At 49.4% G+C, this 25,424-nt stretch overlaps 10 protein-coding genes across 10 annotated transcripts; 4 read left to right on the forward strand and 6 right to left on the reverse strand.

The window, feature by feature from the left end:
* Positions 1 to 85: 85 nt before the first annotated feature.
* On the reverse strand, positions 86 to 3,196 carry N7537_001438 (cleavage polyadenylation factor subunit CFT2; the record flags this gene model as incomplete). Its single annotated transcript, XM_056892496.1, has 2 exons — positions 3,003 to 3,196; positions 86 to 2,942 (listed from the first exon to the last, which is right to left on the reverse strand). Exons 1-2 carry the CDS (start codon positions 3,149 to 3,151, stop codon positions 86 to 88), a joined length of 3,006 nt encoding a protein of 1,001 aa, XP_056757491.1. The 5' UTR covers positions 3,152 to 3,196.
* A 596-nt stretch (positions 3,197 to 3,792) lies between these two features.
* N7537_001439 (uncharacterized protein) lies at positions 3,793 to 6,849 on the reverse strand (the record flags this gene model as incomplete). Its single annotated transcript, XM_056892497.1, has 4 exons — positions 3,793 to 4,541; positions 4,598 to 4,879; positions 5,192 to 6,700; positions 6,759 to 6,849. 4 exons carry the CDS (start codon positions 6,847 to 6,849, stop codon positions 3,793 to 3,795), a joined length of 2,631 nt encoding a protein of 876 aa, XP_056757492.1.
* Positions 6,850 to 8,782: 1,933 nt separating this feature from the next.
* N7537_001440 (uncharacterized protein) lies at positions 8,783 to 12,099 on the reverse strand (the record flags this gene model as incomplete). The annotated part of the gene is made up of 8 exons (XM_056892498.1): positions 8,783 to 8,941; positions 9,010 to 10,823; positions 10,874 to 10,919; positions 10,973 to 11,057; positions 11,113 to 11,151; positions 11,260 to 11,386; positions 11,452 to 11,998; positions 12,061 to 12,099. 8 exons carry the CDS (start codon positions 12,097 to 12,099, stop codon positions 8,783 to 8,785), a joined length of 2,856 nt encoding a protein of 951 aa, XP_056757493.1.
* A 276-nt stretch (positions 12,100 to 12,375) lies between these two features.
* Positions 12,376 to 13,631, forward strand: N7537_001441 (snoRNA-binding rRNA-processing protein UTP6; the record flags this gene model as incomplete). Its single annotated transcript, XM_056892499.1, has 2 exons — positions 12,376 to 12,478; positions 12,534 to 13,631. The coding sequence occupies exons 1-2, from the start codon at positions 12,389 to 12,391 to the stop codon at positions 13,629 to 13,631; spliced, it is 1,188 nt and encodes a 395-aa protein (XP_056757494.1). The 5' UTR covers positions 12,376 to 12,388.
* A 39-nt stretch (positions 13,632 to 13,670) lies between these two features.
* N7537_001442 (peptidyl-tRNA hydrolase domain protein) lies at positions 13,671 to 14,415 on the reverse strand (the record flags this gene model as incomplete). Its single annotated transcript, XM_056892500.1, has 3 exons — positions 13,671 to 13,841; positions 13,904 to 14,164; positions 14,228 to 14,415. The coding sequence occupies 3 exons, from the start codon at positions 14,413 to 14,415 to the stop codon at positions 13,751 to 13,753; spliced, it is 540 nt and encodes a 179-aa protein (XP_056757495.1). The 3' UTR covers positions 13,671 to 13,750.
* Positions 14,416 to 15,105: 690 nt separating this feature from the next.
* On the forward strand, positions 15,106 to 17,927 carry N7537_001443 (putative RNA-binding protein (Nab3); the record flags this gene model as incomplete). The annotated part of the gene is made up of 5 exons (XM_056892501.1): positions 15,106 to 16,228; positions 16,289 to 16,468; positions 16,508 to 17,042; positions 17,092 to 17,312; positions 17,380 to 17,927. The coding sequence occupies 5 exons, from the start codon at positions 15,106 to 15,108 to the stop codon at positions 17,925 to 17,927; spliced, it is 2,607 nt and encodes an 868-aa protein (XP_056757496.1).
* Positions 17,928 to 18,732: 805 nt separating this feature from the next.
* N7537_001444 (cytochrome c oxidase subunit 6B family protein) lies at positions 18,733 to 19,299 on the reverse strand. Its single transcript, XM_056892502.1, has 2 exons — positions 19,042 to 19,299; positions 18,733 to 18,914 (listed from the first exon to the last, which is right to left on the reverse strand). The coding sequence occupies exons 1-2, from the start codon at positions 19,270 to 19,272 to the stop codon at positions 18,792 to 18,794; spliced, it is 354 nt and encodes a 117-aa protein (XP_056757497.1). The 5' UTR covers positions 19,273 to 19,299; the 3' UTR covers positions 18,733 to 18,791.
* A 414-nt stretch (positions 19,300 to 19,713) lies between these two features.
* N7537_001445 (protein SYS1) lies at positions 19,714 to 20,411 on the forward strand (the record flags this gene model as incomplete). The annotated part of the gene is made up of 2 exons (XM_056892503.1): positions 19,714 to 19,958; positions 20,039 to 20,411. The coding sequence occupies 2 exons, from the start codon at positions 19,714 to 19,716 to the stop codon at positions 20,409 to 20,411; spliced, it is 618 nt and encodes a 205-aa protein (XP_056757498.1).
* Positions 20,412 to 21,209: 798 nt separating this feature from the next.
* On the reverse strand, positions 21,210 to 22,389 carry N7537_001446 (class II aldolase/adducin domain protein; the record flags this gene model as incomplete). Its single annotated transcript, XM_056892504.1, has 5 exons — positions 21,210 to 21,284; positions 21,345 to 21,513; positions 21,590 to 21,722; positions 21,785 to 22,045; positions 22,116 to 22,389. 5 exons carry the CDS (start codon positions 22,387 to 22,389, stop codon positions 21,210 to 21,212), a joined length of 912 nt encoding a protein of 303 aa, XP_056757499.1.
* Positions 22,390 to 23,123: 734 nt separating this feature from the next.
* Positions 23,124 to 24,575, forward strand: N7537_001447 (putative Golgi transport complex component Cog5; the record flags this gene model as incomplete). Its single annotated transcript, XM_056892505.1, has 1 exon — positions 23,124 to 24,575. The coding sequence occupies one exon, from the start codon at positions 23,124 to 23,126 to the stop codon at positions 24,573 to 24,575; it is 1,452 nt and encodes a 483-aa protein (XP_056757500.1).
* Positions 24,576 to 25,424: the final 849 nt, after the last annotated feature.

Here is a 25,424-nt window from a genome sequence, read left to right on the forward strand (position 1 = left end):
GAGAAGAAAGAGGTGGCTATGGATGCTTTGTTGATCATGAAATTATACACCGGAAAAGATAGAAATACATGTTACCTGTATAGCCTTAGCTGCCGGCAACAACAGCCAGGCCCTCATAGATTTTCCTTTTGACAGCAAGGAAGCTCCCTATTCCACGGCCACCAGGACGAGCCAGTGAAGACTGCGCCGTTGCTTCAACTTCGATTTTGCCCGTTCCCGATTTGCGCACAGCGACGGACTTATCAATGAGAAGTGTTCCCTCGCCTCGGAACTCGGCAGTGTGACCAGCAGATTGCATCAGCTTGCGAAGATCGGCCAATCGCAAGTCACCGACATGAAGAGGGCGAGCCATAGATCTGGTTCCTGCAGCCATGCTAGCTGGGAGAGTGTCGAGTAGAGGATATACCTCCACCTTGTCGATTATTTTTGTGTCTGCTTGTTCCAATGTTGGGGCAACGGCGGAAGAGGCTGCTTCGTCTTTCAGCTGCTTGACCTTCTTGCCTGATGTTTCTATTTCCCCAATGTCGGCAGGCTCTGGTCCTCGCAACTGTGCTGTGAGAGCAACGACGCCGAGGCTGCGGACGTGCTGCCAATTCAAGCGTCGAACGAGCGTGTTGCTCAGCTTGACCATCCAGGCATTTGTATCGACACTTGCATCGATGACTTCGCCGTTCGCCGGAGTGAAGATAATGGCAGCCGAGTCAAACGCAGGGTCAGAAACCGTAGCGCCGAGCTTGGCTGTCAACAATTTCTGGCATTCGGCTGCCAATGCTGACGTCTCTTCCTTCATGCCACCAACCAGGATCAATTTTTGAGGTTGAATCAGTGGGATTAACATCTCCAAGCTGCGCTTGTCGTGCAAACCCATGAAGTCGATGAAGGCAATCCTAGCGTTGATAGTGATGGTCTGCGTATGATAAACAACCTTCGCAGGACCTTCGAATGATTGACCTTCTGCTTCATCTTCAGACTCCACAGCTACATCGGCGTCTTCACCATCGGAGACAAGGCTGAGATCATCATCGTCGATCTTCTTGCCGTCAATGTGAGGACGCTTCCGTCCTGCTGCGCCGCCAGACAACTTGCGTCCATGGGGGCCGACGGTATCATCCCATCGTCGCTTTTGGCCAAGTTTAGTCTCGGCATCGGTGCGCCGTTGTTGCATATCAATCTCTTCGCGTTCTTCGGCCCGGAGATACTCCTCTGGGCGAATGAATTCTCCATATTCATCTCCCTTCTTTCTCGGTGCCACGTAAGGGAACATGCGCTCGCGGCCCTTCTTGCCACGCACATCGTAATCGTAAACGTTCTTTCGACGAAGAAGGATGTTGATGCCCAGATCTTCGTCGCTAACGGCAAGTTTGCTTCGAGTGGCGTGTGCAAGTGAGGCTGAAAAGTTCAGCGCGCGACCCTGGTGTTCGGGATCCGAGTCCTCGGAAGAGGTAGAGCTCGATCCGTCATCGAGGGCATCTGCGGCAGTTTCAAGGGTTTCTTGGCCAAGTGTTTGAGAGGTATCTTGAAGTTGGCGCTTAGTCGCGAGATACTGTTGGTATATTAACTGCTCCCCGGTATCGAGAGGGGCTCGCTGCACATCTGTCCAAGACAATTCTCGTCCGCCGCTGTGGACTTGCTCGATGTGTTCGCCATCTGATGCTTTCTCTAGAGCCACGCCATCTCTTCGTTCCTCGTACCATTCCCAAATCATGCTTCCAATTGTTGTCGAACTCTGTGATGGTTTGGATTCTTCAGTCTTCATATCCTTGCGGAACGACTCCGTCAGTAACAACAGATTGTTAGGTCCTTCAGCCACTTGTCGAAGCGCATCCTTTGAGAAGCCCCAGTCTAGTGATGTATCTGATGCAAGGATTACTTTAGGTCCTGGTTCTGCCAGGAGCTTCTCAAGTCGCTTCTTCCGCTCAATGATCTTGAGATGCTTGAAACTGAATGGCCCCCCGCCCTTGTTAGAGCTCTTTTCCTGTCCACTCGTCCTTTGCCCGTTCGTGACATCTGTGCTTTCTGCCGCTTCAAATTCGCGAACGATGTTCTCGTCCATCCACTCCAGCATGCTTCGAGCGAGTCGGATAGTGTTGGTAACCTTCTTGCCAGCCAGATACAACCCAGCTCCTTGAAGAACATCTTCTTTGTCACCATTCGCGGCATCGCGCCAAGAATGTTCTAGTGAGTAGGCCAATTCAAGGACTCGCGCACTTGTGTCTGTAGGGATGAGAACCGTCCCACCTTTCGCAAGGCTACTTCGGATCATGTCCAGGAGGAGATCGTCTCGCTTTTTCCGACCTCCCGAAGGTGCCAGCTTATCACCTCCAGTTGTACTGCAGATCAAGGCTGTGGGTTTCCGCAACTGTTCAATGACTTCTGTTCCACTGGCACCAGAGCCACCGAACCACGCAGCACCCGCGACCACGCTCTCGCGAGCTTGGTTCCAGTCCATTGCGTAAACAATAGACTCCAACCCATGCTGAATATGCCATATCGTTCCGCCGACGGTGTGACCGGCATTGTAGGCCGTGAGAGTAAGCCCGTTCAACGGCGGGGAGAAAGGCGATGGGAGAGGTTGGTGCGGTTGGGAATATTTGAGTGGCTGAATGAGAGAGAAGTATCGAGAAATTTCCTCCGCTGTCGGCGATTGAAGGAGTATTCGGTTTGTACTGCTAGCGGCTTCGGTATCCCCGCCCGACACAGTCGCAGATCCTGCTGACGATGCGCCTGGCTCTGAAACAGAAGCCTTCGGTAGGAATGTGGCAGCAAGCGGAGCGGAGGCATAAAGGTCTTGTAAGAGCGTACGGCCGAACGCGATGACGGGATTCGTTGCATAGATTGGGATTTGCGTGAAGAGGGGGAATGTTCGGCAGCAATGGACTAGAGCGCCAATATGGGCGGGTGTCGCGTGTGTCAAGAGAATGAGGGAAAGTGTAGGAATATGCCTGATAGTAATATTAGCTCATCTGAATTCAAATGAGGAAACGCGTTGATCGCATGCTCACTTCTCAAGTTCCGCTAAATCAAGGGTATTAAACTTATCATCCCAGCCAACATCCACTAGGATCTTGATGCCTCCATCAAGCTCCAGGATAGACTGCGATGCCCTCGAAGATGACGACTGAGCGCCAAGGAGGGGAGTGAAAGTGAACATATTGAGAGTCTGCCGTTACTCACGGCAAACCTAGCAGCCGCGATTGTTCTGGACCAGCGATGCGGTGACAGATCAGTCACAATCAATGCAGCTGTATGCCTCGAGGTATTTACTCAATTCCAAGATTGATCCATTATCCCAGGGTGTCAAATTGATCCGACTTTCGCGAACAAAGACGAGAGATACCAGACGGCGGGTGAGTTGTTTGTTCGGTTTGCACGTGACGCCTAGCATGGAACCTATTGTATACATCGAGTTCTTTACTCGAAACCTTTAAGATATTTTTTACTTACCAAGCTGTGGACATCTCTTAACTTTTAATTTGGTTATTAAGATTTATCTGAGCACAGCAACCAAGTGTTGCCTTGTGATGATGCCATGTTCTACAAGGGGACTTGAATATATAACTGCAGAACTACATGTTTCGCTCCAACCCAGTGTTGTAAGAATATAATGAATGCTCATATAGAAATAATAAAGTCAAATAAAAGTATACCCAAAAAACCAACAAATCGAAATAAAAAGGCATAGAAATCCCAAACTCCACATCTATAACGGGTACACAATAGACTTATCTAAAAGATGACCACCGGGCAGAACTGACTGACTGCTCTTTTACAGATGCTGGTGTTGGCCTTCTCTTACCTTGTCCCTTGCTCCGTCTTTTCGACCTCGAGACCTTTGTGCATGCCGCAGGCGCAGGAGTCATCCCAATCTAATCGAATATGATCAGCGTGATTCCCAAAAAGTTCAATAAATGAGGAACTTACTGGATTCAGCCATTGATTGAAAGGCCGATGTCTTTCAGCCCAAGGTGGCAGCGTAGCGTCGACCGTGGGTTTGATCTCATGGTCCACCAATTCCTCCCCTGCCCATACTCTGGCTCGGCGAACAGCAGGAGGGTCAGGGAAATGTCTCGCCCTTTGAATTGGGTCCTTGAGATATGCCTTGGCCTGTTCCAGGAACTCATCTTGCAGATTAGGCGGAATCTCAGGACTAGGTGCGCATGCCTGTGATCTTGCACCCGCCTGATTTCCTGTAGTCTTCTTCAACAGTGCCACCGGCGGTTTGTCTGATATTTTCTCCGCTGCAACTGCTCGCATTTTATCCCGTTTTTCTTTCCCTGCTCGTGCGAACGACATAAATTTGTCCACCATGATCTCAGCCGCTGTCTTCCTTCGAGTCGCATGTGGTGATGGTGTTGATGGTGACTCCATCCGCATTCGTTTACTTGACTCTGGAATCCCTCCTGTTTCGAGCTCTGCCATTTCTAACTCTTTCTGTGCGTCTTCCAATGTCTCCAGCGCTTCCCGAAGGGGACCTGGTGGTGGCTGTGGTTGGCGCTTTCGTTCTGACCCTTCGCGATGTTCAACACCACCTAAGCTTTCAACTTGAACAGAACGTTAGCATCATTGACTGGGGTGACAGATAAACAAATTGACTCACAATTTTTTTGCTTTCTATAATACCTCTCAATCTGTCCAGGGCTGAAGAGCCCATCATGGGACACCGAGGACAGGCTATTCGTCGATTGGGCGCTATTATCGTCAGCGGCATTGAACTTGCTAGGCTCGCTGGTCTTGGAAGAAGCGCTGACCTCGCTATCGGAGCCGGAGCCCGAGAAAATGCTACTACTAGGTGATTGTTCTCGAGAGCCTCGGGCTGAGTTGGGCTCAACCTGATCGTCATTGGCGTCGCCAAAGATTGAACCATCTTCTGGGACTGCATCTAGAGACCACCGGTTAGCGTATTCCCCAAATAGGTCTCCAGTATGCAACATGTAATGTCAAAGTAACTAGTTCTCCTCTTCCTTGAAAATGTGATAGCCAGTCAAAAAGCTCGTCCCAGACGCCTTGGGTGGGACTGCTTCTAGGTAGCTCATTTTGTCTCGCAGTATAGTTGACACACTCGCACATCATTCAAATGGTCCATTGGCATACCCAAATCAAATCATCTGATCATTTTGAATGCATGTAAGAAAGGCAAAGAAACATGCAAAGAATGAGAAAATTATGTTGAACTAAGCACATTTGTACTCACCATTTGGTGCAATTTTGCCATCATTTCCAAGAGGTACAGGGGTTTTCGGTTCCGAATAAATGCCCCCTGGATTTAGTTCCAGGTCGGACTCCCGGGTCACAGACGACCCCCTGGAATCGACTGACTGACTTTCTTCGCTGTTCCGCTCGCTGTCCTGTTCGCTGTCTTGCTTGCCGCTCTGCCCGGTTCCAAGAGATTTGGCGGCTGCCAGTTCCGAGTAAGTGCCCTCTGTATTTCGCTCCAGGTAAGCGTCCTCTGACACAGACGACTTTCTGGACTCTCCTGGCTGACTTCCTTCGCTGCTCCGTTCGCTTTCCTGGTCTGGACTTGCAGAACGCGAGGCAGTTGGCCATTCCTCTAATCTCGGGTGATTGGAGACAATGGAAGGCACAAGAGGCAGATGCGGTTGCACCATGCGATTATTTCGTGGTCGGACTGCCATATTTGGACGATCAAAGTTACTGAAGTAAAACCCTGAGTCACTTGGTCTTCGACTGGATTGCTGGGAGGATCCTGTCGCAAAGCGCCTTGTGAGGGGCATTGCCGGCAGAGCTGGGTACCAATTGTAACCAACGGCCACAGCCTCGGGCAAGGGGCCCTGGGCTAGGGACTCATAGATCTGCTCTCGGATCTCCGTATCAATGAGCGTATATTCGAGACACAAATACGCAAGTTCGAAAAGAGCTGGGTATTCTAGCCCGGTCCATTTCTTGAAGTCTCCTTCTTCAAACGTCCATTGTAAACCTCCGAAGTCCGTCATGATACTAGAGTTTGCATCTGAGGCATGTAGTTTGGAAGGGACTTTTAACCTTTCGGTTCGAGTGACCACCCAACGAGGATGTGGTGCACAGCCTCCAATATAGACGTGGGGTAGGGGTTTGTTATCTTCGTTCTCCACGCCTTCTGGGATGTCGGCTTTCCTCATGTACTCCCATTTCCCAATTTGTACAACCGGACGGTTTACTCTGGGTGGGCCGATTTGCACAGAAAGACCAGGAGAAGACAGAGTCTCAACCTTGCGCCTCTTGGCGCGTGGTTCATCGTGATATTCTTCACTTTCGCTTTTTTCGTCTTCGTCCTCATCTTCATCCGATTGATATGTTAAAGCCTTCTCGGGAGCTGCTCTTCCCTTTGTGGCCTTTGTGGCCTTTGTATTCTTGGTGGTCTTGGTTTTCTTGGTGGCTTTAGTGGCCTTAGTGGCTTTCGTGGCTTTGACAGCTTTGGTCTTCGCAGCAATTGTGCGTTTTGTGCCCTTTGTGCCGTTTTTGGTATTGGCAACCTTCGCAGTCTTTGCTGCGGCCGTTGCTGCAGCCTTGTTTGCGTCCTTATCGGCCTTCGCTGCATCCCTCGCGGCCTTCTTTTCCTCTTTCCCAGTCTTTGTTCTGGCAGCTTTGGCGGCTTTTTCGGCATTGGAAGGCTTAGCCGGTAGAGGCTGGACCTTTGGCCGAGCGCCCGTAGCCATTCCTCGAGTTCTGACCATCCTTTCGAGTTGATCAATGGTCTCCCAATCTGATTTGGTTTGTTAGCCAGAGAATGTGTAAAATGATAGCACGGGAACCATACTTACTATGGGTTGTTGCCTTTATAAATGATGGTGATAGAAGATTCAAGTCAATAAAGTCGTGGTGGTGTTCGCGGTTGAGGATAAATCTGGACATGTTGGCTCTATATTAATAGAAGACAGAGACAGATAACCTATTCGTGCCAGTAGACAAAGCACGAGCAGAGAGCAATGGAGAAGCATGCGGATACTTACCAACACAAAGAGAGTTAAAAATATATTTTCGAGCCGTCTTCTTTGTTGACCGGGCCCAGCACACTGCAGATTCGCCGAGGGCCTTTTGACAAAGAGTGTTTCAATTTAATCTTGATACAAAGTTCCACTTCGTGCAATTGAAAGTAGCTTTGACCCAAATCAATCAGGGTTGCTAACAGCTACAATGTGGCAAGTATATGATATTGTCGCCCATTTTCATCCCTTCACTTCAAATCAAAGTTTTGAGGGACTGCAAAAGATCAACGATAGAACGTGTGAATGTAACAAAAAGAAGTCAATAGAACATACTACCTAAGTAGCCCAAGCAACCGAAGCTGGGCAGTTGAAAGAAAAGAAACAAGAGTATCATCAGACCTTCAACGGCGCATGAAAAACAATGAACAAGGACAGGAACCACAGGAAGCAATACAGTACCAAAAATCGATATTTAATTTGCAAAATAATTACATCAAAGAAACCCCGTCCCAGAAACAGAATACCTCGATTTCGAGCCCAGATGACGAGGAGTGAGCCGGTATTCCTGATCATTCTGAGAATCCGCACCCCATAATGTTTACTTCAGAGGAAAGATCCGGGTTTTTGCATTTGAGATTCAATTAGTACCCTAGAAAGTTCAGCACGTTCTCCTGGATATACTGGGGAACGGGGAATTGCAACGAGGCTGGCGGGTTAGGGCTTCCAAGGTTACTTCCAAGTGGAACTAGCCATCTCCATCGACAAGCAAAAGGTGACCAAGTGAGATTAAATTTGGTCTGTGTCCGAATTCAGCAATGGGCCCCCTCATTTCCTATCATGAAAGTGTCTCTAAAACAAAGTGAAACGTATTTCCTCGTTGTCTGAATCTGACACCAGAATTCGACCAGAACGAACAAAGAGCTTTCAGCATCGATGAGTCCATGCGGCCATGAAGAGAAATCTACTTGATCGAATGGACTGATCAGCATGGCCGTTGGAATGCACCTGGGAAGACGTGCTACTGTGCTACTGTGCTGCTATTGTTCTGTGCCGAAGACTCGAAGACTTGAAGACTCCATATCAAATGCTGAAGGGCAAGATCGATATGAGAAAGGAAAATAATGTGTAGTAATTTCTACTAATTGGGATTTATATGATTGACTAAGTCGGTTTCAAATCGTCTGTGACATGGTCAGGACTATTATTAGCGGACGCATGTCAGCATACGACAAAGGACATATCAAAGTCAATATCCAGATAGATATGAAAGCGCCGGCGTACAGGCCACGCCGTGGGTTTGCGATGGCTTGTAATTTTTCAGAATCATGACACAAAGAGAAACATCCTAGTGCTGGAGATGGTGTCTTATGAACCTATCGATCTGGTTGCTACTAGGGTTCCCATATTCCAGCTAAGACTGCTAAAAGGTTAATATTCAGTGTTTTCTCTCACATAACTTTGGGTTTCCAAGTTCGCGAATGTCCCGGTACTACTGAAAGGGGATTTAGGAAAATGTACACATGACCAGGTATTCTTTGACAGGAGAATAAAGGAATATATAATTAGAGGATCTCCTCTCACATGCACCATGTGGGATGCAATACATTAATTTCCGGTTCGTCGGCTCATGCAATGTACGAGTATGTAGAAGGAGCATGAGCCAGAACATAAATATTGGTAGAATAGGAAAACTATCAACAGAAAATACTCTCATCATCCAGTTACTCTAGGTATATTGGTAGCCCCAACGATAGTGGGACGCCTACCTTATGTGGTCCTTAATTATGTCATGATATTGTAGACCGAAGCAAAAGTTTGCGTAATGAAGCGTATACACGCTTCCCATTCAGGTAGACCGTCTACTGCCAGTACCTGGGCTCGTCGAAGACGTGGTAGCGGTGTCCACGCACACCCTGACCTCTGAACAAGGCAGGGAAACGACGGCCAACGGGGACCATCTCCTCTGGGATACGCATCTCATTTTCGGGTTCGGGCTCGCCAATGACGAACTTTCCAACCTATGTCACGAAACAGTCAGAAACTAAGCCCGCGTGGGAGAAGAAATAAAAACAACAACATTACTTACCTGGATCTCCGTATCCGTGATGGTATCACGACTGATTCTGGCGTAGCCAGTGCGATGCAACTTCTTGAAGAGAAGGTACTCGCACCATCTATCCCAGTCGGTAGGATCAATATCCTTCATTTGGCTGCGCTCGCTCACGTAGGTGTTGTAGTTACCCTCGAGCGGTTTGGTGACGAGGTAACTCAACAGGATCAGAGGACGCGGGGAGTCACCCATCAGCTTTGACAGATACTCGCTCTGCAAGCGGCGGTCCTCGGGGTCCTCTTCCTGTCCGGAGTGGAACACAACAACGTCAACCATTTCGCCGTACATGTCGAGTGTGGCGTGGATTGCAGGTGCCAGTTCACCCACAGGCGAAGGGAGAAGGTGGTGCGTAGAGTTAACGATGGGGAACTTAGACAGCAAGGCGGAGCCCCAGGTGTGCTTGTTGGGACCGGGGCCGAAGTCAGTGTAGTAGCCAAGGTCCTCGGCGATGAACTGAGTGATGTCCCTGTTGCCCATGATGATACGCTGGTTGTCGGATTCGAGGAAACCAATAACATCCAGCTCAAGCTCACCAATGACGTCGCGCATGCGGCGCTCAGATGACCACATGTTGTTGTCGAGGCCAAAGTGGACAGTCCAGATACCAGCGGTCACAACCTTGTCCTCCTTGTGATGAGGGGTGTAGTCATTAGTCGGGAATCGGAGGTAGGCGATGGATACGGAAAGCAGTTGCAACACAGCAAGGACGTAAATATAGTACGATCGCTGTTTCCTGCTGTTGGGGTTGACGGGCTTGTGGGCCTTGCGTGAGCGAGTCGAGTTCGAGGTCGCCGCAGAGAAAACACCCGCTCCAATAGAAACCATTGTAGTGGTCATGAGCCAGTCAGTGTGCTCACGAAGGAACGGGCCACCTGGCACGAAGGCATAGGCAACAACCCAAACGTGGAAGAGCAAAAGAGCCACATAGACGATGAAGCCGATGCCAAAAGTGCTCGCAGGGGAGTGACGAACGCTGGACACAATCAGAACCGGAGCAACGGCCATGATATAGAACGCAAGAATGAGGGCGCCATAGAATCCAGTCCAGTGGTGGTAGCAAGTAAGAAGAGCAGCACCAATGGAACCGACACCGAAGGCAGTCCAGCTTCCAGCGATTCTAGGGTGGAAGATGCCGTACACAAGACCGGCTCCCATTGCGAAGATCGTCAGAGCACCGTGAGGAGCTGCAAGCGGTCCTCGCACTGGGTATCCATCCCAGACCCACGAGATCATGGTACTCGAGTCAGTCAAAAGCGACACGATGGCGAACATCAGAGCGCCAAATCCAACACCAGCAAGAATGGACGAGCCCTTCTTGCCACCTGCTGGCAAGTAATCACCGCCGCTCGTGTTTGAACCTCTCTGGGACCTCAAAACAGCGAACAGAGCAATGACGATTCCGACTTTGTTCCAGCCACCATTCTCGGCGTGAACAATTGGCCAAAGTGGGTTGTTGGTCTTGCATGCGAACTTGGCAACAACGGACATAATCAAACCAACGCCCCAAGCCATGATACGAGCTTCGAGGCGAGGAGTGTTAGCCCTTTCGGAAAAGAAGCTAGCGGTCCATGCTGCACAAGTGGTAGAAAGAGCGAACCCAGTGACAAAGAGACGGTTGGCAGGATCCTGGAACTTGTATCCGAGCAGACCAACGAGCGAGAGCAGATGAAGAATGCGAAGATTCTTCACAGCTGCATATCGCAGGGATGGGATAACGTAGAGCAACGGGGACGTGCAGCAAACAATGGCAACCTCGTATCCGGAGATACCCATGTGCCAAAGTGGGAAATCTATTAAGATCAGACAAGTCGATCAGTACCAGGGAATAGATGTCACTTACACCAGACAAGGACAGGCAGAGCAGTCACTATGGTCCAGAAAACAAACTACAGTCCATGTCAGTAACGCAGGAGACCAATGATCGACTGGTATAATTTACCCCATTGTAGACATCCGAGGCAGCATCAATGATCTCGGTCCAGAAGAAGCCCTCACCAAAGGTGTTTCCCACGGGCTTGCCCTTCCTACGTACGTGGTTAATTTTGGTATGGTTGTAGTTGGTTATGGGATTGAACACACTCTTTTTCCAAGACAGAATCTGCAGTCGTTTTCAATTGCCTAATGAGGACAAACTTAGACAATGTTTTTTTTTGTTCAAAACCAATATAGCCTTTGGCACTATACATTTGATGCGGGCAGTGTCATTTTGGAAGCCACGGTACATACCCTCTGCTAACACCCTTAACATCCCTCACCACCAGTTCGAAGCTCTCAAAGTCAAGAGCTGTGACAGCATCAAAACCGACATCGAACAGGATTAGGGACCATTCAAAGAAGGCATATTTGGTGTAGGCTAAATATTTGACTGATTAGCATACGGTAACCCCTAGTTGGCTGCTCACAAGGGCAAGTACTCACCACCAGGGACCTTGTGGACCTTGTGCTGAATGAAATAGTAGATCAACGGAACCAATGTTCCAAAGAACAAGCTGGCCATAATTTTGCGGTACTTAACGGCGCGGCGGTTGTTCGGGCTGAGCGCAAGGCAACCCAAGGTCCACGGCAAAGTGGCCACCAAGTACGAGATCATGAAGATGTCATGCCAGTCGTGGTCATCGGTAGATGTGACATAGGTCCAACCACCGCATGTCAATGTCCGGAAGATGCCCACGCCGGCAACCAACTTGGGTAAGGTCGAGTTCGGACGCGAAGTGAGGATGTACCACAGGAAGACGAGAGCGAAGCGAGGACCAGAAGTAATCGCAATGAAGACCTGGAAAAAGGACCGTTCGGGATATCGGTCACCGATGGTCGCAGACACGGAGGGGAACCATTCAATTGGGTAGCCGTAATGTTCATTTTGAACGATCTTGTGGTAGTGCAAAGCGACGCCGACAATCAACGCGCTGATGAACGCAGCATATGCGAAGACCGTGTGAGTCCATGCGACCCATTTGCCGTTGATCTACAAAAATATCAAGTCAGTGGCGTTTCTAGATCCGCAATGTAGGGCGCTTTAGAACTCACGGTAACCACGGCATCTCCGTCCTTGTATCGGGGAGCCATGCCGGCGCAGAGGTAAAGACAATCTCTGCACCGATATGATTAAAAAAATCAAAAAAAAAATCGAGAAAGAAAAGAGTGTCAAGAAAAAGAACGAAAGGAAAAACGACTTAAACAAGATGTCACGAGTAAATGGCCCCTGAGGAAGATGAAAACAACATCCGGATCCCTCGGTGCTTCTGAGTGCCCTGTACGCTAACCAAATGCGGTTAAGCGCACCCTGGGGCTGATCGGTGTTTTTTCAATGCGGGATGCCGACTTTTTTTTTTAACCTCTTCAGTGAACAGCAATCATGTCCGCCGCAACAGATAAGGCTCGATTCTTCCTCGAGAAGTCAGTGCCTGAGCTCAAGGAATATGAGCGCAAAAAGATTTTCACCAAGGTAAGCCGCAAAGCGGGGGTATTCTATCAGAATGACAGCTGATCAAGATAACTAGGATGAAATTTCCTCAATCGTCAAAAAAAGATCTGATTTCGAGCACAAACTCAACGCGCGCGGTGCGCAACCGGTGGATTTTGTGCGCTATGCTGAATACGAAATGAACCTCGATGTGCTACGAAAGAAGCGGGTGAAGCGACTTGGGATTCGGTCGGCAGGATTCAACGGCCAGCGACGTATTTTTTTCGTTCTCGACCGAGCTACACGCAAGTTCCACGGCGATATCAACCTCTGGGTCCAGTACATCGAATATGCTCGCAAACAAAAGGCACACAAAAAGCTCCTCATGATTTTCACCGATGCTCTGCGACTACACCCTACCAGCGCTGACTTATGGGTTTATGCCGCTAAGCACGTCCTCGATGACCACGGAGATATGACACAGGCTCGGAGTTACATGCAGCGCGGTCTACGATTCTGCAAGAGCGCGAGGACGATTTGGATTCAATATGCAAAGCTGGAATTGATTTACATCGCAAAGCTGGTCGCTCGCCAACGGATTCTCGGTCTTGATGAGGAGAGCCAGAAGCCCAAGCCGGTTCAAGAAGCAGAAGTCGATGACACCGATGCCGACATGATTGCACTCCCATCACTCACAGCCGAGGACATCAACCCGAGCACAGGAGCGGACGGAGAAGTAGACCAGGTTGCACTGCAAAACCTGAACTCCACGCCTGCTCTGAGTGGTGCTATCCCGCTCGCCATCTTTGATACCGCCAGAAAGCACTTCGACAACGATGATCGGTTCGGTCAGGAGTACTTTGATATGGCTTGGGAATTCCAGGATGCGCCTTGTCTTCGCAAGATTTTGGAACATGTGATTGAGACGATGCGCGCCAACAAGCCTTCCAGCCCACGGACGCAGATTTGCTACATCAAGTTCCCGACCGCTGGAATCCCCCCCACATCGGCCGAATTCCCGCGGGCGCTTGGTAGCTCGCTTACCCGCCTCAGGGAGTATCCAATGGGCAAGGATCTCGCACGCCAAGTGATCAACTGGCTTCAACCTGTTCAGGCAACAGAGGACCTGGATCCTTCATTGCAGAAGGTTATTGCGGCTACCGTCCGCAATGCGGAGCGCGTGGCACAGGAGTAGCAGACATAGCATACCCAAGTATTTGTACTTAGCACTTAGGCGTTGATCGGATATTATCAAAATTCAGGGTCCGCTGGCGAACTTGTCCCTATGCTATCGGGTGGTTTGCATGGCCATTATCAATCATCGTATTTGCTTCCCCGGCGACTACTTTTCTTGTCGCTGTGCTGTTTCTTGTCTTTAATCCGACTCTCGTTTTGAGCCTTTTGTCTGTGAATTTTTTTCCCCCGTTAGACTTGCACAATCTCTTCCATGAAAAGAGTAAAACATACAATTTTTGCACGCGATTTCTTTGCGCTTGGGATGTTTCCCCGGGGATCACCTCCTTAGCTGAGCTCTGCAATAGCTGGTAGAGCTTGTCGTAGCAGGATTCCACATTGTTAGACTGTTTCCGCTCCTCGTCCGACTGGATGACTAGACATTGTGTTCTTCCAGCGGCATATCGGGAAGCGCGTAGTGGATGGTGTATCAGACGGGGCACCAAAGGCAGCAATGCGTCCAATGGGACTTTCAAAGTGGCCTTGGAATTGACTCTATTTTCCGTCTCCGGGTTAGCCAACAGTCAGTACTATTGATCTTCAGGTGGGGACACTGACTTGTTCACATTTTGCCCGCCCGGACCGCTGGATCGACTGAAGGAGACCTCGCAGATGTTGCGGGGGATGGTCTTGGAATTGAGGGTTTTAAGCCAATCTCTGGCTATTTGTACATCTTGGTCAGCCTGAGATGCAAATCTTCTCAAGGGTAGTGCCCGAAGGCTTTGTATACGCCATTGACAATACATGAGAGACTAGTATACGAGAAGAAAGCCTGGAGAGGTGGAGTGTGACTAATTAAAATTTCTAAGAAATGCAAGTTTCTCGCCAGGTCTAGCCCCGCTTAGCGTACGTAACAGAAGCTTTGTATTTGATTGGGATAGTGATTTAGAGTGATTTAGAGTGATTAGAGTGATTGAGGTAATTGAGTTCATATATAATTTAGAGTGGTTAGAATGATGTAGTGATAGTATACTCTCTTATGTTGTAGTGATTGTACTATGTCAGTGGTTAACTATATGGTTACACCCACCATTGCTCTTTATACAATTTACCTTGAAATATCTTCTCCTTGAATTTATCTTAAACCCCCAAAAAAATCTAAAAATTGAAAAACAAATATCTTATCCTCGTGATACTGCAGTGGACATCCCCAAATTCAGAATCTCAACGCCTCCAACTGCTCACCTGACAAACATTTTTTTCCCCTTATTCCCACTTCTCACTAGAGCCCCCCACCCTAATTCCCTATTCCCTTCTCTTCATCGCCTATTTTTCTTCCTTTCTACTCTTCCCCTTTCCCTCTTGGGTGAGGTCTGAGAACTCCGACCCATCTTTTTCTCGCCCCACCTTAGCTTGCGATTGCGAAAATTCCTAGGACCCTCACCTCCCCGAGACTTTTTCTCCGTAGATGAAACCTCCTCCTCCTCGAAGTCTACATGACGCCCAGTCCCCCAGATGAAGCGCTTCACTTTCGCGGAAAGACTCTGACCCCGGAAAGCCCTCGACCCCTACACATCCCAGAGCCATCCAATATCCCAGTCTTAGAGAACCAAATGGACCCCGTCTTCAACGATACCTCCACCTATGAACGCTCGGTGTATAAGCAGATCCCGCAAACACACGATGGATGGTCGCACGGAGGGTTAAAAGATGGAGGGGGACCGAGTCAGACCCAAGATGCTGATAGTTGTCATGCCTCGCAACCGAGTCGTGCGATGCAGAATGAAAGGATTGCTTCTGCATACTACCCTCCCAACCCAGCGTCGGGGGCCGAAAATACCGGCCATCCGAGCTCAGGTGTCTCTCACCCCGATTCCACTTATTCCCACGCTGCTCCGGTTGCTCCGGTATCCCAGGGATTTGCCACTGGGAATGAAGTAGATCATGCCGATAACCCGGAGCAGCCAAGGATGCCGGATCGCTTAATTGCTGAGAAGGAGAGCGTGGAACATAACGCGGGAGGTGTCAATTTCCAGCAACTCCTCGACAATCTTTCTCACCCCAACCCTGGTGCAACCATTCCCGCCGTTCCTTCAGCTGATAACTCGTCTATCCACCAAGCGCCCGCTGGCGAGTCCCTCAAATCCCAAGGCATCCCTGCCCACCCTCAAGCCCAAAGCCACGATTCTATCCAGGCCCATTATACTCCAAATGGCGAGGTGACATATCACCAACTGCCGTCTGCCCATGATGCTGCTGCCACTACATCGCCTGCCTACCCCGCCCAACCTAGTAATATTCAAACCCAAAACCAGTCTCAACCGTTTAACATTGCTTCTGGAGGGGCCTCGGCTGTCAACAATCTACTTCCTCCGATTGCCACATTCCCGCAAACCCCATCTACTGATGCCGAATCTAAGGGCTCCTTGCAAGAGATTTCTGTAGCCTCCAAGAAAGGCCGTGTTGACAAGCAGGGTCGGCCCATCAAGCTTTCTGACGATGATACGCCCTGGGGTCCCGAGGTCCAAAAGAAATATGATGAGTTTCTGCACGATGAGCGGATATATGTGACGGAAGGTCTTTGGGATCGGTTCCCAATGGGCTCCAGGTTGTTTGTTGGTCAGTTTTGTTCCCGCATATATCTACTCTTCGTCGATCTAACAGTTTTACTATGTGCAGGCAATCTCCCTACTGAAAGAGTCACCAAGCGAGACATGTTCCATATTTTCCATAAGTACGGCAAACTGGCTCAGATATCGATCAAGCAGGCGTACGGCTTCATCCAGTTTCTGGAGGCGAGTTCCTGCCATGCAGCTCTTGGCGTCGAACAGGGAGCCGTCGTGCGGGGCAGAAAGATACGTGAGTACCTGAAGCCATAGAGCAATCTTTCTCGCAAAGAAAGACCTAACCGTCCCCAGATCTTGAAATTTCAAAGCCTCAGCGATCGACCCGGCCCGCCCAAGTACCTGAAAATTCCCGCGCACCACCGCCGCGTCGTTCCCGGTCACCTGAGTTCGGCCGTGCCGGTCCTGGGCGAACCAATGCCCGGGCACCGGTTGATCGATACGACCGGTCTAAGCCATATGAACCAAATCGGCTTCCATTTAGCGATTTCCGGGATGAACCTTCTCACCGCAGCAGACGCGACGATTATCGCCCGCCACGATCGCCTTCCCCGCGACCCTTTCGGGGGTCTAGAGACGGGTATCGGTCGCGCGACAGAACACCGGAAAGATTTGATCGCCGCGAGCGAAGGCGCTCCCGTTCTCCGCGTTCTCCTCGCTCTCCTTATTCTAGAGATCGACGTTACCGGAGCATCAGCCCAAGACCTCGCGGTATCTATGAAGGCGAAGCGGATTTACCTGTGCCTCGACGAGCTCAGCGAGATGTACCAGAGGTGCAGATCCTCGTGCTGGAGGAACTTGACAGGTGGGTTGAATATCTCAAGAATCTGTTTGGGCACAATCACTAACATTGTGAAGGAACTTCGTTCTTCATGTAGAGAACGCTTTCCGCAACCGTGGATTGCGAGTGGATGTCCTCGTGCTTGGTCCCCGGATCCCTCTTGGCGCTGCCGTGCATCGTCAGTTTATTGAAGGTGTCCTTGCCGTCGTCCGCCTCTCTCGTCCGAATCAAGTCTCTCGGAAGATTCCTCTTCAGCTATTTGATCGGACCGCTGGATTGGATAACGTTCGCTTCCTTGGTAAGCGTACTATGCGTTCGATTCTCCGTCGACGCCTTCGCTAATCTCTCTCCTTTTTTATACACAGATTACCCTGAGCTCGAGCCTAATATGTCTGCTGAGCTTCTGAGCCACCAGTCCCAAGCGATGCAGCGAGGAGCGGCCCCAACCGCATTTGCACCTAATCCTGGTTTCATCGTTCCTCCAGCGCAGCCTATGCCGGTTCCTCCACCTGGCTTGCCTCCGCTTTCAAATCCACCTAATATTGCGAACCTCATTGGTTCATTGGATGGCCCTAGCCTTTCAACCCTCTTGTCGGCGCTCCAGCGACCCCCCCATTCGCAGCCCGTGTCTGCTACTCAGTCGCCCTTTTCCTCACCAAACCCGCCTCCGGCCGACCTCGCTAGTCTCCTGACCAACGCGCATCGGCCTCCACCTATGCAAACCACCCAACAACAACCACCCCTCCCTCACCCACCCTTCAATCTCCAGCCTGTAAATGCACCGGCCATTACCGATCCAACTCTACTCTCGCTCCTGGCCAAAGGACTAGGCGGACAACCGCAGCAGGGCCAGGGATCCGTCGGTCCCCAGGTACAGAACCTGATGCAGCACCTGGCTAAATGGAAGCAATGATTTCACGACTCTCTTACCACCTATCATTCTCATCCGAACTTAAGGTTCATTTTGTCTTTGTTCATTTTCGGAGCTTGGCGTTCTTGCATCCCTACTTGGTGGATTTTAGTGCTCTGCTTCGGTTCCTTTTTTCTGGCTGGCCAAAAACCAGTTCTCGCAACACTAGGCGTTTGCTTTCTTTCCTTTTTGCTCTTTGCTTCTCATGTGACACAAATGCAGTAAGATATTAGGAGATACTAGGGCAAGGCGGTACCTAGGATGGAGTTGGCATGTCTTTTCATCCATTGGACTTTTGCTCATTGTGATTACTGGTTTATCTGCCCCTCTGGACATAATATGGAATATGGATGTTCCCTAGATACATATTTTGGGTTATTATTGGTTGTGGGCATCTCTCCCTTTGGTAGCATAGTGTACGTACCTAGATTACTCTACCATGTTCCCTCAGCTAGGGGTGATATCATATAATCTTATCTTAACACTCAGCCACGCTTTGGATGGAAAGTCGAGCAGTGTCGTACCTTACTAGATTTACGGGCACTTACACATTTTGTAATTCTTATAGGTGGCGATGGGCTGGTAGTCGTTTTTCAATTCATTTTTCATATATCCTAGTTCTGCGAGATGTCCGGAACGTCACATACATAGTTTTACCCAAACCATTGCAGCTGTAAACAGTGATAAGCCCTCTATTTTAAATCTTAGGTTATACAGGGCATACATAGTAAGATTGAGCAAGCAAGCAGGCCCAGGTTTGCAGCTTTCAGCAATGTACCTTTGAAATGGGGTGGTCATCAAGGTACGTGATAAGAGAGGATATGCTACATATTGTACAAAAGTCGCCGACAAAGTCCATCTAGCTTCTTATTTCGAATTCCAACCTTTCTCCTTCAGCTCCTTCACCTTGGCCGCATCCTCCTTTTGAATGCGCTCAATTGTCTTGTCCCGGTTGAACTCCATCACACGCTTTTCCTTGAAGTATTTCACCTAGTAGACGGAAAGAGTCTCGAGTCAGCAATCTGCGAATGAATAGATATAACGTACGGCAAGCCAGAAAATACCAAAGACTGGCAATTCTGAGCAGGCAATCAAAGACAGATCCAACCGTACGTACCCAGCTTTGTGAACATGCCGCCTCAAACTCCGCGACCTCTTTCGCGCACTTCTGTCGCGCCTTCTTATCATCTTTAATACCGTCCAGGATATCGTTCTTGTCAAGACAGGCGAAGAATAAATCGCGGCCCTCCCAGCAGCGCGCGCGACTCGTTCGGTCCGGGGCAATACGGCCGCCGTCGGAGGCTGCGTTCTTGTTTGAATCGCCGGAAGACCAAGGATTCCAGCCCATTTTGGAGAGGTGATTATGTTGAAGAGGGAGCTGGTGAGGAATTGGCTCGTTGAGTCCAGATCAGTAGAGTATCCTGTGGTTTGTAGCAAGTTGTGCAGCCAAAAGGTGTCTGACGGCAGATGCTCAGTTGTTGGCGGGTCGGGCCTGTGACCGCCAAGGCTGTTGATCCCAGGCAGGCGATCTCCATCTCCGGACCCTTTTTCACTTTCGCACCTCCACGTTCTGGAATTTACATATAATTTTGAAGCCTCTAGCGCCGGATACTTTTCATCTCTGGATTTCACTTGGAACGCCTTCCCGAATAGCATTGCATGTCCCCTTCCCTTCGCCTCCACCTTTGTACCCTCGCCTCGGGCGCCGAGCTCAATCCGACCACCTTGACACCTCGACCTTGAACGGAATCCACGAGGGTGACAAGAACCCCCATTGTCTATTTAGTTGATGTCCGCGCGCCGACGTCCGCCAGCGCGGTCGCGCACCGAACTCCCTCCGCTGAAGATCGTCCGCAAGATCCTCTTGCTGCAGCTCGCATACTATGCCTCCGCCACGGTGCTCATCTTGTTCACGACGGTTGTCTATGGCGCGCCATTCTCGCTAGACCTAGTCTTCGGCTGGGACTCCCTGCGCGGTGATACGACCATTGGATGGATGTTGGGGTTGGTGTGGTTGTTGAATTGCTTTATTAGGTGAGTTGTCCACTGGTTCGACATTGTAAGCGGTATTCCGATCAACCGGCTAACTATCATCTCCTCTTGGGGATATTCAGCGTCATGTTCCTACTTGTTTTCGTATCCCGCTCAAAGCTGGTCCCGGATTTCGCTTTGACGATCCACTTCCTCCACCTCATCGCCACTACTTTGTACACTCACTCCCTCCCTTCAAATCTACTTTGGTGGGGACTTCAATTCGCCAGTGCAGCCATGATGACATTCCTCGGCATGTGGGCATGCCAGAGACGGGAACTCGAGCCTATCAAGTTTGGTGGACATCGTGACAGCACTCAAGCTGGCCCGTCGTCACAAGCATCTGCCGGCGATGGCCAGCAGGAGTCGAGCTTTGGCCGCGGCCGCGGTCGAGAACGCAGCTTGCAAGAATATGAAATGGATGATATGAAGCACACCGGCGAGCATGCTGTATGAATCCGCGCTAGCTCGCCCCCTTGCCCCCTCGCCCCATCGTTGATGTTCCCCGTTGGGGCTATGAACGCCTTTTTGCTGCCCTATTATACCTTTTTTTCTTCTCATGCCCCAGCCTACCATGGGCGATTTGATGCATCTTTTCCATTTTGTATACCCTTGCGGCAGTTGCATCTGTATAGATGGCGTTTGTTCTGAAGGAATTGATTTCCATATTCATTTTGTTCGATACCTGTTTCCATTAATACCTGCTAGGTTTGTACTTTTTTTTCTCGATCAGACAATCTGACGAGCTATATGAAAACAAAAATCGTGTATAATCTCCACGTCTTGAAAAGAGACATTGTCTCTTGTTGTACCTAAGACTGGCATGCATCTCAGCAAACGTCAAATGCAACTGAGTGAGAACTTGTGCGAGTAAAGTTTGGTGGCAACACAGCTTCTACAGGGCCCTTCACTCAACGCTGCCCTAGACAGAAATTGTGGTTGATGATTTTCTGTCGACTTCCTATGCTGCCTTGCCAGCTCCATAATCGTCTAGATAGCCATCTGGAAGGTGTCCGAAGCGTATTCAGTTGCTGTGGTGTGCATCTATATGATCATGGATAATGGCCAGCCCACGCTGCACTACTTACTACCTTTCAGAATCGTATCCTTTGCGGGCAGACTCGCCAAGTGAAAAGTGATATTGAATATATTTAGGTTGTAGTGCTTACTGTCTTGGGCTTGGAGGATACGTATGCCACTTATTTAAAGGAGTTTTGAACCGAATTGGAAACTGGTATATATATTATTCACGTTTTACTGAAGGAACCTTCCGTTGGTCTCTTCGACGAGCAACTCAAACTCAGGCTGGAACTCAGTATAGAAGTTGTGCTAAAAGTCGTCAGTGTACATATTCTCAAGCGATCTGGAATATACATCCATTCCACTTACAGGATTCTGGGCAGCATTGGCGGTGAACTTGGCCGCATCATCCTTGATGATCTTTTTCGGAAGACCATTGGCCGCTGCTGCTTCAGCAAGAAGCTGTGACCGGCAAGCGTTCTCCAGCATAGAGTAGAGGATAGCTGCTTCATCAACAGTCCGGCCGACAGTCAGGAGGCTGCACATAAGTGAAGTCAAATTAGCCAGACAGAACTAGACGCATACAGAAGAAACAACGGTGAAAATTGACTCACCCATGGTTTTGCAAGATACATGCAATGTTTTCCTGGCCCAATGCCTTCGCAATCGCCTTTCCTTCCTCTGCTGACAGAACAATGCCGCCATGGTCTTCGTAAACACCTACTCTGCCAAAGAAGTTGCATGCGTCTTTATCCAACTTGTTAGCACCAACCCCCAATGCCATGTCAGGAGAAATGAAAGCCACTAACCTTGTGTAAGCATCTCAATTGGCTTTCCAAATGAACTCCACGTCTTTCCATGAATACCATGGGTGTGCGCCGCAGCCGTAACATCCGGGCGTGCTTTGTGAATCTCAGAGTGAATCAAGAACCCAGCTTCATTAACAGGCAGCTGAGCTCCACCATCGACGACAAATCCATCAGCATCCAGAAGAACGAGATCCGAAGCCTTGATAGTCGAGAAATGCTTGGCGAACGGGTTCATCCAGAAATGGTCTTTGAGGATCGGGTCTACAAGTCGTCAGAATACACTTGCTCGTCTGTAATGCATACTTCATTCAAAAGAGAGTGTCACACTTACCTCGCATTGAAATATGACCGGAGACACCCTCCCCGTACCCTAGCTTGCCAAAGTACCGGAATGCAGCAGCCATGTGCTCCTTCATCCACTTGCGTTTCTCAGTTAGGTCCGAGAATGTGGGAATTCCACGGAGTTTCAAGGTGCCATTTCGGCCTCCACGAGCAAGACCCTGGAACGATGCATCGTTTGCCGCTGGTGGTAGTGGAGGTAGTTGATCTTCGTTGATCACGCGAACGGACTGCTCTTGCTGTGTTGTCGTTGTAGAGGTCGACATAGTGGAGAATCGTCTGAATTGTCTTGGTTTGAAGTACTATCTCGGGAATTGGGCCTTTGAATGTTGAGAGTTTATATTTCATGAGGTCTGATTCTCGGACTTAACTCCGAACTCTTATCTATGGGTGGAACCCCGCTCTGTCATTAGAAGGCGCTGGCAGCCAATGCATTTGAATACATTTGGAATTGAATTTGAAGTGGAAATCGATTATCTACTATATTGTACTCCGTACGGAGTAAATGTAGGCATTGGCTCCGGAGGTACAAGATTATAAGATTGGTCAAGGTGTCCGAGGTTGGTTCTCTGCCCCCAAATCTATAGAATCTGTCTGCATCGCCACATTATATGTATTATTTCATGAGCTGGGTATAAAAGGTTATTCCTGATCATGCATATTATATGATTTATATTACCATCCACATTCAGTAAAGGCCTCGTCACCTACTCCGTAGATCTCCAGGGAATGTTAGTTGGATGATGTATAAACTGACTAAGCAAAACACGTGACCCGTTATCAGCCATGTGGGCTTCCTATCTCCAGGCCAATATCCCTCTCTCCTCCAATGACCAAGTCGTTTGATGTCAATACATTGAGAGCCGCATTGAAGACATATTATTTTTGAACTCCACATGTCCCTGATTGGCTAATGCAGAAGGTGTTCCTCAGTTACATCATTGCTCTTTTCTTCTATGCAGCCCCATTGAAATAGACATTGGACGCGTCTAGACCCATCATGGCGGAAGGAGATCCATCATACATAGACTATGAGGCCTTCTTAGACCCAGACTTCTCCCCATCTTCATTCGCCAATACATTGGTGACAAGCACAAACAATGCAACAGATACCCCGTTGGATTTGTCAACACCATTGTCACGGGTGCTCTTTGATCTTCAGGAGATTGACACACATATCCATGCATTGACAACAAGATCAGCACTCCCATTGCTTTCACACACCCAAAGCCAAACTGCTGCTGCCGATAACATCTTGAAAGAATCAGGGACGCAGATTGCTTCTGTGACTCAAGGGTACGAGCGCCTCCAAAAGGAGGTTGTACAAAAATGGGAAGCAGCCGACGAAGCCCGTGTTGCTGCTGAAAATTCGCTTGCAACTGTCCGTCTGGCAAGGGCTGTAACGCGCTGCCTAACCCTAGGCAGACAGCTGGAGAGCCAGGTTTCTGAAATCACAGGCCGAGGCGCAACAGGGCCGACACCCTCGGCAGGACCCGATGGGGCAGCATCACCGTTAGCTGGAAAAGATGGCTTCCGCGCACTGGAACGAGCGGCGTACACGATCTTGAATCTGCGAGAAATGTTCTCTGCCACTACACAGGGCGAGGAAGGCTACGGTTTGGATCGGGTGAAGGTCATTCGCACTCTACGCGGGGAATTTGTCATCCCCGCAGAGAACATGGTCAAGTCAAGAGCGCAACAGACCATCAACAGATTCTCTTTGTCATCGAACTCGGGAACCGCCAATGGCCAGTCATCCATGCCGTCTGGCTATAAGCAAGCCCGCGATGCGCGAGCACGGCTAGCAACCGCCGCCACAACTCTATATCTTCTTTCGCCTCCGCCAAAGGGCGAAATCACTGTAGCCGACTACAAGCCCGAACTCCTATTGTCAACATTGCAAGGGTTCATGCACACAGCGATCATGACCTCTGTAAATTCCCTCGCCCGGGCTCTTACTCAACTCCCAACCATGGACCGGACCCTCATCGACACCTCCGCACGATGCCAAGATATAGTCGCGTTGGAGAATATTCTCGGAAATCTCCGCCCACCACCACACCCTCTCTTGGCCTCTAATACCACAACCAACGAACCTGCCACCGAATCCCAAACAGCGGCCTCAAACAAATCTAATCTCCTGCAGCCTCTTCTCCAGGCTCTAGACACCTCATCACTTCCTTCCTACTACTGGCGCTCCCTTGCCTCGTCTCTCGCCCCGCGTGTCCAGGAAATCGTCAGCCGAGGAGGTGTCTCTTCTCGTACATTGCGATCCAACCGTGATCGACTAAGAATCGAGATCAAAGAGTGTGTGCTCCGTGCATCGCAGGTGTCTGCTACCAGCCTGCTGGCTGAGAAGGGCCGACCAGGAACCGACACGGTGGTGGTTGGAAACTGGGAGCGAGAAGCTGCTGTGATGGTGAGCTCGGTTGTTGGTCCTCTGGGACGGTAATCCTAGATAGTTGAGGCCAGTCGCGAGGACTAGGTACAACTCTAATAAGCAATATAATTGTATGGCATCATCCATCTAGAGTGGTATACTATACCGAACTTGATATATCCTAGTCTTCTGGGCGACATCCGGATCCAATTCTTTTGGTTCATAGAATAAGACTTGTACAGGCTCTATACTTAAAAAGGCACACATGTAGGTCTTGAATAATACGAATATCTGTTTGGTTCGAGACGATTAGAGACGTTATATTTAAGTTACTAATACGTTGTCCTTTTAATATATTAAAGTCTACTAGTCATATGTTGCCTTTTGTAATCCAGAGCAGAAACCATAATACCTAGGTACAGGCTACACTTGACGTTGAGAATTCTACCGTAGGAGTCAACAAAACATGAGTGAACGTTGGAGTGCGTAATTAAAGAGAGAAATTGTTTGAGGCTATGGAGGCTACATCTCGAGGAAACCTATACTGTTCTTCCCACTAGAGATAAGAGAGTTGGCCACAAAGTCAAACGGCAAGGGTGTTGTTCCACAGTGGTGTTGCTGTCTGAATCATGCCGTCGAACTTTTTATAGCCCTGATCCGTCTGTCTTTGTTGTTGGCAAGAGATAGTCTCGACATGCTGCGCCTCATCACTAAATGACTCGATCGAAATGAGTGCCAAAGATCTGAACTGCGTGTAGGTTTATTCTTCATCTTTTAAGGCGCGTCATGTTTGCTGTATTTATGGTCTTTATCCCAGAATGTGTGCAAGTTTGTCGCAATTTCACTTCTGTCTCGCTTTCCATACTTCCATAAAGATGGACGAACATCGTTGAAACATAGCATACTAACCGCAGCTCCTCG

This window comes from Penicillium hordei (assembly GCF_028827395.1).
Source record: "Penicillium hordei strain IBT 12815 chromosome Unknown utg000001l_segment0_segment0, whole genome shotgun sequence".
In the NCBI taxonomy this organism is placed as follows: domain Eukaryota; kingdom Fungi; phylum Ascomycota; class Eurotiomycetes; order Eurotiales; family Aspergillaceae; genus Penicillium; species Penicillium hordei.